This window comes from Cydia amplana, chromosome 2, assembly GCF_948474715.1.
Source record: "Cydia amplana chromosome 2, ilCydAmpl1.1, whole genome shotgun sequence".
Taxonomy (NCBI): domain Eukaryota; kingdom Metazoa; phylum Arthropoda; class Insecta; order Lepidoptera; family Tortricidae; genus Cydia; species Cydia amplana.
In genome coordinates, this window is record NC_086070.1 from 21919513 (window position 1) to 21938433 (window position 18921).

Here is an 18921-nt window from a genome sequence, read left to right on the forward strand (position 1 = left end):
GCTTCCAGTTGTAGGCATACTTTAGACCAGATTGAGCGGCATCTGCGGGTCCTGGAAAAGTTAGGTGAAGACACAGCAGGAAACCACCTACGGGCAAACATACTTGCCAAATTTCCAGAAGAAGTTTTACACCAATATCACCTTATGCCTCAACATTCAACGGATAATTCAACCTCGACAGTCAGACGGGTTTTACTGGACATTGTTATGGCTATGGAGAAAGCCCAGACCCAACCAATACCAAAAGGACTGGACACGAAACAAGTCATCACTACTGAAGTTCTCCAAACTCGATCTGATCCAGTACAAAATGACTCAAAATACAGACCAAGAAGAAACTTAAAAAGGAAAGCAGAAAATCCCGTTAAAGATAACATTCCTCCAAAAAAGAAGACCCGGTTACCTTGCATTTTCTGCAAGCTCCAAAATCATAATAGTGTGGATTGCAGGAGGTACAGTGACAATGAATCTAGAAAAAAGCAACTGTCTGGTAGATGTCACAAGTGTCTGAAACGGAACCATAATACAGATCAATGCCATAGAAAAATAAAATGCTACCGATGTGGTGATGGACACCTCCAGCTTTTGTGTCCAAAGCCAAAAGGTAAGGAAGATTTGCCTGTCAGTTGGCAAACAATGGTAAAGTGCTATATAGCAAATATAAATAAATACAATTTTTTACAGACAGCAGTGGCACAAATCAGCAACCCCAACAACAACAAAACAAGCAAACATAAGTGCAGACTTGTATTGGACTGTGGCTCACAGAGGAGTTACATAACTGTACGGGCTGCTTCCAAACTACAGCTATTACCGGATAATGAAGACCGACTCTTAGTGTTCACGTTTGGAGAAACTATTCCAAAGGAAATGCCGAGCCCTTCAGTGGAAGTTGTGTTAGAAACCAAGCGTGGAACCAAAAAACAAGTAAGAGTAAATATCGTTCCACATATTACTGAGAAGTTACCGATAGCTAAATTTGATCACTCAAGGGTTGATCTAGCGGCCGATGACGATTCTATTGGTGAAAATGTGAACCTCTTAATAGGGAACGATTATTATGAAGGTTTCAGACGTCAGGAGAAGATACAACTTAAAGATAACCTGTATTTGATCGATACTGACTTTGGTTGGCTGTATTCTGGAGATGAAAACCGTAAACGCACTACCCCAGAAAATATTCTAACTGTGACTACTTACTGCCACTGTCATAGTTCAAGCTGCCCTTATTTTACCGAACCGGACTTACCGCTCAGGAACATTGATATTAAATTTCTATGGTCTCTTGAGTGTATTGGCATAAATGACTCTCCAAAAGCCACTAGACAAGAGGAAGCTGTAAAACATTTCAATGACACCATACAATACAACAATGGACGTTATGAAGTAACGTGGCCATGGATTGAATATCCACCTCAGCTTCCTGTAAATTTCGGCATGGCGTTAGGAAGACTGAAGAGCTTGGTCAATAGATTGGATTCAGCAACGCTGCAAGAATATGATGATATTCTGAAGGAGCAACTAAACGGAAATGTCATTGAAATAGTTGAACCACATAGGAATGACACCGAACACCCTGTGCACTACCTTGCTCATCACATTGTAAAAAATGAAGGAAAACGCGGGAGGATTGTGTACGATGCTTCAATGAGAAGCATGGACAAGAAAAGCCTGAACGAATGTCTGTATAGTGGGCCCTCCATGCTTGAGGATCTCACAGCCCTTCTTCTGAAGTTTAGGACAAAGAAAATAGCAATCGTCGCCGATGTAGAAAAGGCATTCTTGCAGGTAGGACTTCAAGAGAAGGACCGTGATGTGACAAGATTTCTGTGGGCTAAAGACATCACAAAGGACCTAACGGGAGACAATCTGTTATATCTACGATTTTGCCGAGTCCCGTTTGGCATAATTTCAAGTCCGTTTCTCCTGACAGCGACTATTAGATATCACATGTCACAGACAGATGGAAACTTACTGAAGGATATAGCTAACAATTGTTATGTAGACAATCTAGTAACTGGAGCGAACTCTGTGAAAGAAGCGCAAGAAATTTATGAAAAGACGAGAGAAACCTTTGGGCAAATATCTATGAATATAAGAGATTGGTTATCAAATAATAAGGAATTTCTTGATCTTGTGCCTTCAGAGCAGCAAGCAAAACATGAAAATACAGTAAAAATTCTTGGATTGTCGTGGAACGTGAAAAGGGACACCGTGAAATTAAGAATTACTGATCAACACTTTGACAAAGATGCACCAGTCAACACTAAGAGGAAGGTACTTCGTACTTTAGCCCGGATCTACGATCCATGTGGTTTCATTTGCCCATTAACCTTACCATTGAAGGTGTTGTTTCGGAGCATCTGTGATCAAAAACATAAATGGGACACCAACCTACCGGATGACTTGGTGCAGTCCATGCAGGAAATATTGAACGTAATAAAAACAGCAGTAAATCTGGAATTGCCGAGATGTGTAACAAATGTCAATCCAGAGCTAGAGACAACATACCAGTTACATGGGTTTTCTGATGCCTCAAAGGCTGGATATGCTGCTGTTATTTATCTAACAACAAGAAGCAACCAAGGCACATCAATCTCATTCTTAATGGGAAAGTCTAGGATAGCCAAAGGTGAAGACACAAGTGAACTTCATATCCCGAAATTAGAGCTACTGGGTTTGCTCATAGCAAGTAGACTCTTGAAATATGTGAGAGAGAACCTATCTCTTCCAATAAGCAAGGAAATGTTGTGGACCGATAGTTTGGTCGTACATGGATGGATGCGGTCAGATAAATTGTTACCGCCCTTTGTATCAAACAGAGTAGAAGAGATCAGAAAAAACCAAATGGGAGCAGAGTTGTACTATATCAACACTAAAATGAACCCAGCTGATGTTGCCACAAGGCCTGACAGATGGAGTCAATCCAAGGAACTTTGGTTTAATGGTCCCACATTCTTAAAAGAGGATGAGACAATGTGGCCTATAGATAGATACTATATGAACCATATGACAGTCCTTTCTGTTGCGGAGGGCCTGGACCAGAGTGGACACAGTAGCATACCGGAAACTGATGATGGTCCAGGAAATGAGCCAAGAACTGTTGAAGCAAATGATAACCAACAGATGGAAATTGAAGACCAAATCGACCAGTTGACAAACAATAATTTAAGTGACGACATTCCAGAGATTTACTCAGTACAGGACACACCACCTTCACTGAACTCGGCAGCTAGTACTATAGCAGAAATAAAGAAACTGCAAAAACTTCATTTCGCTAACGAGATTGCAGGAAAGGTAACACATCTGACTAGAAATCTTGGACTGTTTCTAGATGTGGATGGTGTACTGAGATGTCAGGGACGAATGGTCAACACCACATGGAATTATGATATGAAACATCCTATATTGCTTCCCAGAGACTGTGAATTCACAAAAAGGATAATCAAGGAAACTCATGAAAGCAATTATCATGTTGGCACTACGCATACTCTTAGTCTCATTAGAGAGAAGTACTGGATTCCACAAGGTAAACGTCAGGTGGAACGAGTGATCTCGAGATGTCAGCGGTGTGTCAAACACGGCGGTGGCCCTTATCGTCTGCCAACTGCGCCTGATCTACCTACTGAAAGAGTGAACTATAGCACACCATTCACGTACTGTGGAGTAGATTATTTTGGACCTCTTTATGTGATCACACCAACTGGCAAACAGAAAAGGTGGGTTGCCCTATTCACTTGTTTAGCTGTTCGAGCCATTCATCTTGAGATTGTTAACAACTTGACTGCAGAAGAATGTCTCCTGGCACTCAGAAGATTTGCTGCTACTAGAAACACACCACAAAGACTGTATTCAGACAATGCCACATGTTTCAAACTAACATCTGAAGTTGTTAGTAAGCCATATTGCATTGAAAAGGGAATTGAATGGAGGTTTATACCTCAGCTGGCTCCGTGGCATGGTGGATTCTATGAACGACTGATAGGTGTAGTGAAGCATTCTCTAAAGCGCACTCTCGAAAAGCACCTTCTCGGAGACAGCAAGCTGTTAACTGTGTTAAAAGAGGTAGAAGCTGTAGTCAACTCAAGACCACTTACTAAAATTGGAACCGAAGTGATCCACATATTAAGACCAGCCGATTTCCTAAGCCTGGGGAAATGCTTAACTTTGACTCCAGCAATGAACAGTGTTTGTACGGTAGACAGTTCCAAACTTCAAGTTAACCTAATAGAAAGCTGGAAGAAGGGTCTGATAATCCTAGAGGAATTTAAGAAAATATTCATGGCACAGTACCTGACGAGTCTGAGGGAGAGATACCAAAACTCTCCTAAACAACCAAGAACTGTCTCTGATTGCGAACCTAAACTAGGGGACATCGTTCAAATAAAATCAGATCTAAAAAACCGCGAGTTATGGAAAGTCGGGAAGATAGCAGAGCTCATAAGGAGTGCAGATGGTAAACATAGGGTCGCTAAAGTTAAAGTTGGAGACTCCATAATGACTCGGTCTGTAGGTCATCTCTACCCGCTAGAGACTGAAACAGATGACTCTCCACAAACTGGAGCGACTGAGGAGGAACAAACTGCACCACCTCTAGACACGCCAATTGAGTATTTGGATCTGGATGCTGCCCCGAGCGCAAGCGATAGCATACAGCCACCACAAACCAATCCAGTACCTGAGAATCATGACGAGGTAGTCGCTGCTGAGGAAGTAATGAATGTGCAAGAATCTATGATGGATACTGAGACATCAAGATCTGAGGAAGTTACTTCCAACCCTGACAGTATCCTGCCGGGAACTAGAACTAAGAGGGACGCTGCTATACGAGCCAGAGAGAAAATCCTGGAGTGGACGCGTCACCTGCTCACACTACTGCAATAAGACTCCTTTTTGCCTGTGGAGTGTCGCGCACAGCGCGATTCGCCATATAAAAGTCGGTATGTATCAAAACTAGTAATGTCAGTCTATATTTTGATGTGTGGTAACACCACTTGTTCTGACTAACTTTTGCTTGATGGTACTGTGAATAAGATGGCGGGAAAGGAGTGCCGCGTACACGAGGTAATGAGCGGAGATCGTGGTAGTAAGATCAGTTAGGAGCCACGAGCTTCTAGGAGGCCCAATGCCCCATCAGAAACACATCAGGTGAGTGTTTGCTTTGCCATATTATTATGTCGACATAAACGTGCATCATAAGGTGGAAAGATGAGGAGACGGTTATAGCATATCGTTCTTTCCGTTAGTAGTAGTCCAATCTTGCAGTGCACTGCACACTTGGTAGTCAAGGAAATTGGACATGTATTTGAGGTGTGTCCGGGAACACACGGGCACGGTCGACTGAGTTGGAGCAACCGTGGCGAGACTATGGGGAAGGTGGAGGTCTCCGGGGGGGCATAGCCCCCCCGTCCGGCTAAGTGACAAATGTGCAAATCTGATAAGAGTCACCAGGGATATGGCCCTGTATAGACCGGAGCAAGTCGACCGATGCCCAACTGGAGGTGCATAGCCATTAAGTAGTATGTGGGTTAGCAACCACACTGAGCTTAAACGAGATGGAAGGGCACCAAGTAAAACTGAATCATTCATGTGAGTGATACAACCACATGAGAGAGGCAAGTCCTCATTTTATCTGTATACACATAATTAAGTAGAGTGGAATAAAGTTGGTCGACTCATCTTTCCATTCTAATGATATAAATGTGTAATTTATATATATTCATGCCGTCCATATGTATATGTGAACCCAGCAATTAGTATTTCATACATATATTGTACAGGAGGGACGACAAAAGGACTGTCTCATTTCAAACATAGACAGAGAGAATCATACTGTCTTTGTCTTACACTAGTACTTGCACCCAAAAAAAAGCATAATGAGTATTTATATAGTTTTCTTTGTTCTTATTTACTGACAATTTGGTTGGACCAACTATACCTCGCTCTAGGTACTGGTGAAACTTCCTAATTTGATTATTTTCTGTTATTCCGACCTCACAGCTAATAACTTGACAAAATAAAAACAGCCTTTGTCCGTTTTGTGACCTCAACGGTGTTTTATAAGACAAAATGGTTCATTGCGTGCTACCCACGGCTTGACTTCACATTGCCACAGTCTTGTAAAGAAAATCTTATATACTATAAAGGTTAGTAAGGAGTTAAGACTCTTTGTGAATAAGGTTGTGGCAAGGTTGGCAAAATGACCTCTCGCTTGAATGGATGCATTATGTTATGATTAAGCTTGATCGCAGGTGTCGATTAAGGTGCTTACATAAATGTCTTTGGCTTTTTGTTTTTATTTCAATTAGTATCTAGGTATTATTTCTTTAGTAAGTTACCCTATACACATTCGATTTTGATATGATAGGGTAAAGTAAAAAAGGTTGCAGCAAGGTTGCTATAGCTTTTATTTCTGTTGAGTTAAGTAATTGATCCTACTTATAATATATAGTATATTGTGATTGATTTAAGAGCAGTTAAACCGGCGAATAAGATATTTGTTGATTTAAATATGGATAGAATGCCATTAGGAATAAAACTTGGTATTATATAAAACTCGTTATAATGACTCTTGAACACGTTTATAAAATTATAACAATCGCGTGATTTCGATTAATTTCAACATTGATCCATTGGTTAACACTCAAAACAAACCGAAAGTGGTTTAAAATACGCGAGTTACGTTTGAATTAATTGACCTTTTTATAGTTTTTATTGCTCAACACGGTTAAGCAGTCGGGTGTTTTTAGTAAAGTTTGTCTGTTTTCCTCAATCGATCACGAGACGGAACCGGAACGCCTGTCAATTTGTCAAGTCACTGGGCAAGCCTTGACGGGGAATAAAGTCACCAATGACGTTACTTACAAGTGAGTAATAATAGGACGTTAATATAATAAATATGTAAACTGTATTGATTAGGTTACTGGACATTACTGTTCCTAAGTTAAAAAAAATGTCGAGTCACTATTTCGTCAGCAGCAGAAGTTGTTAAGAGGTGCTCAAAATGACGGCAACGCGTATGAAACGCGTAGGTACTTATATAAAAAGCAAGTCACAAGAATTTTATTTATTTGAGCAACTTTACCTACTAAGTTCGTCGAGAACAATCGATTCTGTAATAAAAGCTTATTTTTAAAACAGCTATGTCTCGAGCCAACGATGAAACTAATGCGTCATTCAAAGTAATACGTTATACTTACATATTCGTTAGAATATTAAGAATGTGGGTTTTATGCAACGGGTACCTATAATACGAATGGAGATGCCAGACTTGTACCTAATTTTTAGACGTGTAACGCTACGTTAGTACTATTTCGGTCAAACATTATAGAGGTGTACTTATAAAAAAGAGGTATCAAACCGCCTTTAATTAAATAAACTCACAACTTAAATAAATAAACAAAAATTATATATGCGCTTGCAACGAGCGTGCATAGCCCGCGAGCGGTTCATAGGCGGCACATAAAGAGTTCACCAGCTTTTCAATTGCCCAGGGAGGGAGACTACCTATCCATAAGTTTTAGATTAGATACTTACAGTAAGCTGCAGTGGCCGTTGCAAACAAGTTTCTATGCAGGTAGGTTAGTTATTTCTGCAGCTTACTGTACCAATGTCATTCTCTCAGTTGCGTCCTCGGCAACTTTGAGCTTTGGAGCTCAGGGTCCACTTTACAACTTTATCTTCTCCTCTTTACTTATACGATTTTCGGCATCCTCTTTCGTGAGCGGCGTAACAAATTGTAGTGTGTCAAAAGCATCTTGTATGGAATGTGTGCTAAAGTGTAACGCCTAACTTCTCGTAGTCTAGTCAAGTACTTAACATTAACACGTCAGAACATTGAAACTACTCCTCCATATTCCGTGCTCCTTGGTTCATGGTGATTATCAGGCATCGGAGTTTTTGTCGCATGGTAAGACTAATAGCAAGCTATGGAGTCGACATTTGCCATAAATGTAAACTCTTATTCATACTCATACTCATGATTAATTTTATTTAATATGAGAACAGTGTCACCTCCCACTACCCACCTACTTACTTACTTAACTAACCATAATATAAACACCCTCTTTAGATTTACCCTTAGAATATGGCCATGTGATTTAGTCGTGATCGTCTAGTCTAGCGTTAGGACCCCTCGAAGTGAACCGCGGTACCCTAAGTTCTTTAATGAGTATCAGCTAAATTTTGGACTCTGATTTTACTTACAATTACCTGGACTTTAGGAAAAAAATATATTACAATATTGAAAGCACATTTATTATGACGCTAACGAGTAACTTACTAGAATAATTTATTAAAATACAGAAATAGTACTGAAAGTTACCAGAATTTATTATTGTAATGTAAATGGAGTTATATTTTACTTCAAATGATATTATTTAGGTAAATGCAGCATACATGATAATACCAATATAAAAGAAATATATTTGGTAAAATGAGTTTAAAAATGGGGTTGGTAAAAGCCTGCTACAATCTATTAAGCCTCCGGGATAACATATGAGTAGCACTCCTGGGGTAAGCCCATTTACACCCTAGCATTTAATATTATTATCTACCAGCTTCTATTCGAAATATGCTACCCATACGCTCGATGCAGGATTGGGGGCTCCTAGTCCAATCAGCAAGGTCAATTGGAACTCCTACCCTACTCTTTAGCCAGACGGGCTATGACCAACACTTCGGAACCTATGCGTGCCTAGATGACTATGAAGAGAAGTGTCAAAGTATCCATCAGTCATCAAAATTACTATTCTTTTTTATTTCAAAAGCTAGGGATGCGAATCCCATTTCCATTCCCCAGAACTAAAATATAAACTGTATTTCTAGTTTTTTAGAAGTATGAACGAAGTACTAAGTTTATTTGTTAAACTATATACTAAATTTTATGAGACTGAAATATCAAGATGAGCATTATTTCACTCAAATTATCCTTTGGATTACTCTTGCCTGCCAAAGGTTCCCTAAAACAGCTAGTCGTCGATTTTCTATCTCCGAATAGACTGTGTTCCTAATCCCAACTTGATATTTATGATTTTATTGTGTAAATACCTTAGAAACATAATTGTAATTCTCAGTACCTCGTCTTTACACCAGAACTTCATAAATAAAAATAAAGATAAGATTTTACGTTAGTTATTTTCCCCAAATAATTTAAATATTGGAAGATCTAAGCAATTCAAACCCTATACCTATTTACGCACAATTTTAGTATAGCGAGACCGTAGTTGAAGTCCCTTAAGAAGAAAAATACATCAGTTTTACAGACCAAGACTAAAACGAACCCTAAATTCCGAATAATTAGTGTGTGAATTTACCCTAAACCTACCCTTGTCCCTACTCTAGTATAACCAAAGCACAGTTCGTACTTACCATCGACCTGGTACTTTGGAATATACGCAAGTGTATCCCTACTAAGAAGCTGTAAGAGTTCGGCGAGCGATTCCGAGAATGCAACCTAACAGCTCGTGGACTTGTCTCCCCCCATGGCGGGTTGCACAAAGGCAGGGTGGCAACATGGGTAAGACAGGGCCCTATTATATATATAAGTGGTATAAATAAATATATTTAATATACGAAGCCTCCAAATACTGTAGATTTCAAATGGGCCCAGATTACTCCGGATGATGCGCACGTGACATCCCCATTATTCATCTAACAGCTGGACATTGGAGAGCTAAGGAGGGAGACGTTTTTCACCTTCTATGTTGGTAAAGAGAAGGTGCCAAGATAACCCTCATCTTGGAGCAAAAAGACTCCTAGACAGCTCACATTTAACACCGCAAGGGGTGAGCTGCCCAGCCGGACAAACAGTCAGTCCAAACAATGATCTGGTTTTGAAAAATATAGCAAAAGACCCCATAGTAAAACACTAAAATAACTAGGTTCTATTTTACGAACCAAACTCCACACAAAATTAAACTAACTAAACACAGAAGTGAAATCCCCTTAGACACCGTTATCTAAGTTCAGTTTTATGACGATATTGTCCCCATAAAACCAAACACAGACACGCCTTCCAAGCTCCTGTTATGCAACGATATTGTCCCTGCATAACGTGACGGCACTTAGAAAACACAGTGTAGAAAACTTCACTATAACACCACACAGTAGCAAAGAATCCCCGCAATAGCCTAAGTTCAGTTTTACGACGATATTGTCCCCGCAAAACCAAACACAGACACAATTTCCAAGTTCCTGTTATGCAACGATATTGTCCCTGCATAACGTGGCGGCACTTAGAAAAACACTGCGTAGGAAACTTCACTATATTTAAATCCCGTACACGGTAACAAAGAATCTCCACAAAAATCTAAGATCAGCTTTACGACGATATTGTCCCCGTAAAACCAAACACAGACACCATTTCCACGTTTAAATTCACCAGGATAATTCCCGGCAAAAACAAACATAGTAACAGTAGTAGAGGAACTTTGCTCACCGAATATTTAAACGCCCGAGAACCAGAGTCACTGCTAGCCGATGGTTGAAGAATGAATGAATACCGGCGGTCCGCTCCTGCCTTTTATACTCTTTTACTGGCGACATACTGGCGACATAATGGCGACATACTGGCGACATAACGGCGACATACTGGCGACATAACGGCGACATAACGGCGACATAATGGCGACATAATGGCGACATACTGGCGACACAATGGCGACATACTGGCGACACAATGGCGACATACTGGCGACATAACGGCGACATACTGGCGACATAATGGCGACTGGCGACATACTGGCGACATAATGGCGACTGGCGACATACTGGCGACATAATGGCGACATACTGGCGACATAACGGCGACATACTGGCGACATAATGGCGACACAATGGCGACACAACGGCGACACAATGGCGACATAATGGCGACATAACGGCGACACAATGGCGACATACTGGCGACATAATGGCGACATAACGGCGACATAACGGCGACACAACGGCGACATAATGGCGACACAATGGCGACATACTGGCGACACAATGGCGACACAATGGCGACATACTGGCGACATAATGGCGACTGGCGACATACTGGCGACATAATGGCGACACAATGGCGACATACTGGCGACACAATGGCGACATAATGGCGACATACTGGCGACATAACGGCGACATACTGGCGACACAATGGCGACATACTGGCGACATAACGGCGACATACTGGCGACATAACGGCGACATACTGGCGACATAATGGCGACTGGCGACATACTGGCGACATAATGGCGACACAATGGCGACATACTGGCGACACAATGGCGACATAATGGCGACACAATGGCGACATAATGGCGACATACTGGCGACATACTGGCGACATAACGGCGACATACTGGCGACACAATGGCGACATAACGGCGACATACTGGCGACATAATGGCGACTGGCGACATACTGGCGACATAATGGCGCCGTTATGTCGCCATTGTGTCGCCAGTATGTCGCCGTTATGTCGCCAGTATGTCGCCAGTATGTCGCCATTATGTCGCCATTGTGTCGCCATTATGTCGCCATTGTGTCGCCAGTATGTCGCCATTGTGTCGCCATTATGTCGCCAGTATGTCGCCAGTCGCCATTATGTCGCCAGTATGTCGCCGTTATGTCGCCATTGTGTCGCCAGTATGTCGCCGTTATGTCGCCAGTATGTCGCCAGTATGTCGCCATTATGTCGCCATTGTGTCGCCATTGTGTCGCCATTATGTCGCCATTGTGTCGCCAGTATGTCGCCATTGTGTCGCCATTATGTCGCCAGTATGTCGCCAGTCGCCATTATGTCGCCAGTATGTCGCCGTTATGTCGCCAGTATGTCGCCGTTATGTCGCCAGTATGTCGCCATTGTGTCGCCAGTATGTCGCCGTTATGTCGCCAGTATGTCGCCATTATGTCGCCATTGTGTCGCCAGTATGTCGCCATTGTGTCGCCATTATGTCGCCAGTATGTCGCCAGTCGCCATTATGTCGCCAGTATGTCGCCATTGTGTCGCCAGTATGTCGCCATTGTGTCGCCAGTATGTCGCCATTATGTCGCCATTATGTCGCCGTTATGTCGCCGTTATGTCGCCAGTATGTCGCCGTTATGTCGCCAGTATGTCGCCATTATGTCGCCAGTATGTCGCCAGTAAAAGAGTATAAAAGGCAGGAGCGGACCGCCGGTATTCATTCATTCTTCAACCATCGGCTAGCAGTGACTCTGGTTCTCGGGCGTTTAAATATTCGGTGAGCAAAGTTCCTCTACTACTGTTACTATGTTTGTTTTTGCCGGGAATTATCCTGGTGAATTTAAACGTGGAAATGGTGTCTGTGTTTGGTTTTACGGGGACAATATCGTCGTAAAGCTGATCTTAGATTTTTGTGGAGATTCTTTGTTACCGTGTACGGGATTTAAATATAGTGAAGTTTCCTACGCAGTGTTTTTCTAAGTGCCGCCACGTTATGCAGGGACAATATCGTTGCATAACAGGAACTTGGAAATTGTGTCTGTGTTTGGTTTTGCGGGGACAATATCGTCGTAAAACTGAACTTAGGCTATTGCGGGGATTCTTTGCTACTGTGTGGTGTTATAGTGAAGTTTTCTACACTGTGTTTTCTAAGTGCCGTCACGTTATGCAGGGACAATATCGTTGCATAACAGGAGCTTGGAAGGCGTGTCTGTGTTTGGTTTTATGGGGACAATATCGTCATAAAACTGAACTTAGATAACGGTGTCTAAGGGGATTTCACTTCTGTGTTTAGTTAGTTTAATTTTGTGTGGAGTTTGGTTCGTAAAATAGAACCTAGTTATTTTAGTGTTTTACTATGGGGTCTTTTGCTATATTTTTCAAAACCAGATCATTGTTTGGACTGACTGTTTGTCCGGCTGGGCAGCTCACCCCTTGCGGTGTTAAATGTGAGCTGTCTAGGAGTCTTTTTGCTCCAAGATGAGGGTTATCTTGGCACCTTCTCTTTACCAACATAGAAGGTGAAAAACGTCTCCCTCCTTAGCTCTCCAATGTCCAGCTGTTAGATGAATAATGGGGATGTCACGTGCGCATCATCCGGAGTAATCTGGGCCCATTTGAAATCTACAGTATTTGGAGGCTTCGTATATTAAATATATTTATTTATACCACTTATATATATAATAGGGCCCTGTCTTACCCATGTTGCCACCCTGCCTTTGTGCAACCCGCCATGGGGGGAGACAAGTCCACGAGCTGTTAGGTTGCATTCTCGGAATCGCTCGCCGAACTCTTACAGCTTCTTAGTAGGGATACACTTGCGTATATTCCAAAGTACCAGGTCGATGGTAAGTACGAACTGTGCTTTGGTTATACTAGAGTAGGGACAAGGGTAGGTTTAGGGTAAATTCACACACTAATTATTCGGAATTTAGGGTTCGTTTTAGTCTTGGTCTGTAAAACTGATGTATTTTTCTTCTTAAGGGACTTCAACTACGGTCTCGCTATACTAAAATTGTGCGTAAATAGGTATAGGGTTTGAATTGCTTAGATCTTCCAATATTTAAATTATTTGGGGAAAATAACTAACGTAAAATCTTATCTTTATTTTTATTTATGAAGTTCTGGTGTAAAGACGAGGTACTGAGAATTACAATTATGTTTCTAAGGTATTTACACAATAAAATCATAAATATCAAGTTGGGATTAGGAACACAGTCTATTCGGAGATAGAAAATCGACGACTAGCTGTTTTAGGGAACCTTTGGCAGGCAAGAGTAATCCAAAGGATAATTTGAGTGAAATAATGCTCATCTTGATATTTCAGTCTCATAAAATTTAGTATATAGTTTAACAAATAAACTTAGTACTTCGTTCATACTTCTAAAAAACTAGAAATACAGTTTATATTTTAGTTCTGGGGAATGGAAATGGGATTCGCATCCCTAGCTTTTGAAATAAAAAAGAATAGTAATTTTGATGACTGATGGATACTTTGACACTTCTCTTCATAGTCATCTAGGCACGCATAGGTTCCGAAGTGTTGGTCATAGCCCGTCTGGCTAAAGAGTAGGGTAGGAGTTCCAATTGACCTTGCTGATTGGACTAGGAGCCCCCAATCCTGCATCGAGCGTATGGGTAGCATATTTCGAATAGAAGCTGGTAGATAATAATATTAAATGCTAGGGTGTAAATGGGCTTACCCCAGGAGTGCTACTCATATGTTATCCCGGAGGCTTAATAGATTGTAGCAGGCTTTTACCAACCCCATTTTTAAACTCATTTTACCAAATATATTTCTTTTATATTGGTATTATCATGTATGCTGCATTTACCTAAATAATATCATTTGAAGTAAAATATAACTCCATTTACATTACAATAATAAATTCTGGTAACTTTCAGTACTATTTCTGTATTTTAATAAATTATTCTAGTAAGTTACTCGTTAGCGTCATAATAAATGTGCTTTCAATATTGTAATATATTTTTTTCCTAAAGTCCAGGTAATTGTAAGTAAAATCAGAGTCCAAAATTTAGCTGATACTCATTAAAGAACTTAGGGTACCGCGGTTCACTTCGAGGGGTCCTAACGCTAGACTAGACGATCACGACTAAATCACATGGCCATATTCTAAGGGTAAATCTAAAGAGGGTGTTTATATTATGGTTAGTTAAGTAAGTAAGTAGGTGGGTAGTGGGAGGTGACATTTTGGTGCCGTGACCAGGATACCATGACTGAGGAAGAGGTCATTTGCCCCGTACCTATTAGCGATATGCAACCGACGACCAGTGATTTATCAAGACAAATGTTTACCAAAAGTACCAGGCTACCATAACCGAGGAAGAGGTCAAAAGTCGTAAAGTTCGATGCTACCAAGATCTATCCCTTTCACGCTTGCGTCTTAGAGAAAGACGGAGATATTCTCAATGACGTCTACGCACACATTCACAGGCAATAGTCGGGTAGTCAGTTTGAGTAGACTAAATTATAATAAAAGGGAACGCTTTATGGCCCCTCTACACGCACGAACCTGCAAGTGTTATTTTACTTTGAGATACTTTCAGCCTCTTTCCGAAAAACACTCCTGTGTGGAAGTATTTTACGTTCACCAGTAGCAAACATACTCAAAACATAGCGGGAAGTTTAAAATCTTAGGCGTTTTGGACTGTTTGTATTAACTCTGTACTAGGAGTTCAGACTTCAATACGACCGAACGTCACGCTGTCAATGTCACTGTCATTCTAATGCCAAAAGCTCACATATTTGGGTTAGTTTCAACTTGTGATGGTTATTTTACGCAAGTTATTAATCTAAATAGCAAAAAATTTATAATGGGTTATATATTTAATGAAACCACAAGTGGTGAAATACGAAACGTGCACTTCAAGTTGTAATTGTGACATTATTCATTGGAATCATGCATGAAATACGCGACTGAAAGGGATTTTAGTATTCAAGGTATTTCTTTCTAGTTTGTGTGTTTTGTAATGAACAAATTAGGTTAATACTAGGTATGTAATAGGCATACGACCAGTCACAACAGATTACTAAATAGTTACTACGTATATAAGTTTAATTTATTAAACCTCATTTGTTGCAGTAAATGTATGTTTCAATTGGGCGAGTTGTACTTCACAACTCAAGCACACTATAGCAGATTTTTCATAGTCAAATTGTAAATCGTTGTATGGCTCTATCCATGCCAAAATTGCAGCTATTTCTGGGTTAGGCATAATAATTAATTATGGAATATTCCTGAACGTATTTGCCACATACAGATATAAATAACTACTACGTTTGCAATCACCAGTGATTGACACATGACAAATACTAATCAATTTTATCAGCGGTCAGTACCTACATGACATTAGGTCTTTCGCAGCGATGTAGTTTGTATAGTTGTATGTTAAAATAGTTGAAGTTATGAATTCATAATGTAATAGAAAAATATTTTTTTATATAATTCAACTAAGATAATATACACGACCGACCGCTCTAAAGGCATTTTAAGATAAATTAAATAAATGAGTATGAGTATGAATAAGAGTTTACATTTATGGCAAATGTCGACTCCGTAGCTTGCTATTAGTCTTACCATGCGACAAAAACTCCGATGCCTGGTGATTATAATCTAGGGCACGAATTCCAAGACGTGCCAAGCGGGTCACGACGTTCGATTACCTTAACTAGTTCAGGCCAAGATTATTAATTCAAAGGATTTCAATTAACTTAGTTCCATTTTGAGCTATAAAATTAAGGTTTAAGAATCTCGACATGGGCAAGGTGTGGGAAGAAAATTGAATGGTATTGCTATTGAGGGGAGGGATTTGAGGGCCACAGATTACAAGGTCTGGCATCGCAGGCTTCAGATTACATAATGGACCGGACCAAGATAAATCTGCATAGACAGAGTTAGAGAGTATGGCATTTTTAATAAAATATAACACTAAAACGACATACACACTGGGCGTGAGACTTTTCTGGCTGAAATAATGGCTGTGGCTGCTCATTTATACTCCACAGCACTCCCCTACAAAACAATTTAAAATTATTTATTATCTTGATCAGATCCTTCTTAACCATGTTAAGTACAAGCAATTACGTTAAAGTGACAACATACAAAGGTGATAGTAAAGTTAACAGTCAATTAGCCCTAATGACACATCACACAACCGATCGTAACCAGATTAACGCGTAACCAGCGGTTAACCGTTAGAACGGCCGGAGAAGTAATAAACATGATAATTAATTTTGAGGGTACCTCGTACATGGTCTGGAAGGATTTACTACCGGTTTAAGGGGCAGTTTATATGATAGGTTAAGCCGGTCGAGCTTCATAATACTACTAATGAGACGGATGTACGGTCAAGCCATTAGATTTTATGACGACAATAATATGAGATCGCTAACGGCTTTCATATAAGGTATTGATTTTCACTGTGACAAAACAAGTAGTCGCACCACGAGTTGACACTTGACACATTGTCGTTTACGTTAGCGACTGCGTAAACTTGATCGCAGTCTTTGGGGCATTCCACCAAAAGGTCAAAATAAATTGTTAATATAAACCTTTATAAACTGCAAAAATCGATTGAATATATCGTTGTATTTAAAGCTACGGTCAAATGTTTTCATGCCAAATATCGGCATCTTAGCTTTATCAGAATTATTAAGAAAATAGTGATAGTTACTCGACAGTTTTCCGATTTTGCACCAGCTTTGTTCCCAACTGAGAAGGATGTTAACGTTTTTGAATGTGTGTTTGCATGTCTGTTTTACTGGCACGCTCAACAGCCCAATGGGCTAGACGGCTTGTGGCTACAACCACACATAGACATGAAATGTAAGGCCATTTGAAAATGTTGAATAGGTACCTATACAAATTTGCGTTGTCGTTATATTTACCTTTATTAGTTTTATAGATTAAACCACTAGTAGAATAGCGTCATTTCCTTCTATGTAATTTCAAGCAATTAGGAGTTTCTGTTACAAACGTCATCATGACGAAGCGTTTTGTAAAGTCGTTATAAGTAAGTGATTATAACGTATTGATTGTGGTTACAAGCAAAAACTTTTTGAGTAGTTTTACTGTAACTTTCTGTCGTTTTGGGTTTATGTCCTGTGTTTTCTTTATGGGTCAAACGTTCCATTACACTTAAGACATTATACTTAAGTACCTACATAAAGGATTTGGTAGCCACATAATTTTACTAATAATGCTCTCATCATATAGTTTTAAAAACTAAAAGATTTGAAACTATAGGCATATAGGGGTTCGGCAAAAAATAATCAATCAATCTATTTTTTTATTCCTTGTTCAGTTTAAGTAATTAAGTAAGTATGTATTTGTTTGGGTACGGTATATGCATAAACAAATGAATGATTAATCGTAATCATTAAAACAAAAGAATAAAACTATTTATGAAATATTAATCACCTTAATAGTATAATTACAGTTACGATAGATGAAGAATGAATAGTCGATAATACAATTGAGCACGCATGGATTCGTCATAGCGTTTTTTCTTCGTGTCATTTGTCGTCGTTTAGTGCCATTGTGTGGGGTTGTGTAATCGCGATGGCGTATTGTAGTAGGTCAGGGTATTATAGCTTGCACGGTTTAAAGCTAAACTTATATAAACTATAAAGACAATGCAAGATTTTTATAAGTATCTTTATCTACCTACCATTCTTTCTAGCGGTAAAATATATTTGTCTTTAAAATTAGAATGAGCAGGCACATGGGGTGATGCCTTTAAAATGTTATAACTCGTAGTTCTGTGAGCTGTAGATTATAAAAAGAAAAACTAAATGGACGAAAAAAAAACATAAAATTACTTATAGAAGCCGATCAAAAAAAATCTCGAGAAATGCAGAGAAATGTGATTTATTTCTACCTTAGAGAACATAATTTATGAAGCAGTACAGCCGGACATTGTTGTCCAACATGAAAAGGAGACGCTTCGCGCAAACTTTGCGTTAGTACGGTAAATGAAAATGACATATACCTAGTTACTACCGCAAAATCGAAATTTCGTTATCTGCCTCTTTATCACTCTTGTATATTACCGACCCTCAGATTCCATACGAACTTAGAACTTAGTTTGAACGTTTGTAGGTAACGTTGTAGTCTTTCATAAGTCATAACAAAGCAACATTATGGTTAGACCGGTCATGAAGTGGCGTCACCGTAGGTACATGTCAATTCCAGTCAGGTATCTAACTAATTAGAATTCAACCAAGACAAGTTCACTATAACGGGGAAATCCAAGCAAGATGTTTTCCTGCATCATAATTTAAAGTATTTTTAGACCCGCCCACTTGGTCTACCCACTTGCTACAAAAAACCCCAACCCAATAAGTTCTGTGTGACGTCATAATGGTTAAATTTATACAATCAAAATAAAACAAGTTGACCTTTTGAGTTCATAACCCTTTGAACGCCAAGCCTCTCGTGCGCGATACTTCA

The 18921-nt window shown here is 39.9% G+C and overlaps 2 protein-coding genes across 4 annotated transcripts in view; one reads left to right on the forward strand and one right to left on the reverse strand.

Moving 5' to 3' along the window:
• LOC134660183 (putative ferric-chelate reductase 1 homolog) overlaps positions 1 to 18921 on the reverse strand; it is a 60631-nt gene that overhangs the window by 26971 nt on the left and 14739 nt on the right. The gene's annotated exons all lie outside the window — the stretch shown is intronic.
• Positions 208 to 4884, forward strand: LOC134661330 (uncharacterized). The gene is made up of 2 exons (XM_063517351.1): positions 208 to 303; positions 685 to 4884. Exons 1-2 carry the CDS (start codon positions 208 to 210, stop codon positions 4882 to 4884), a joined length of 4296 nt encoding a protein of 1431 aa, XP_063373421.1.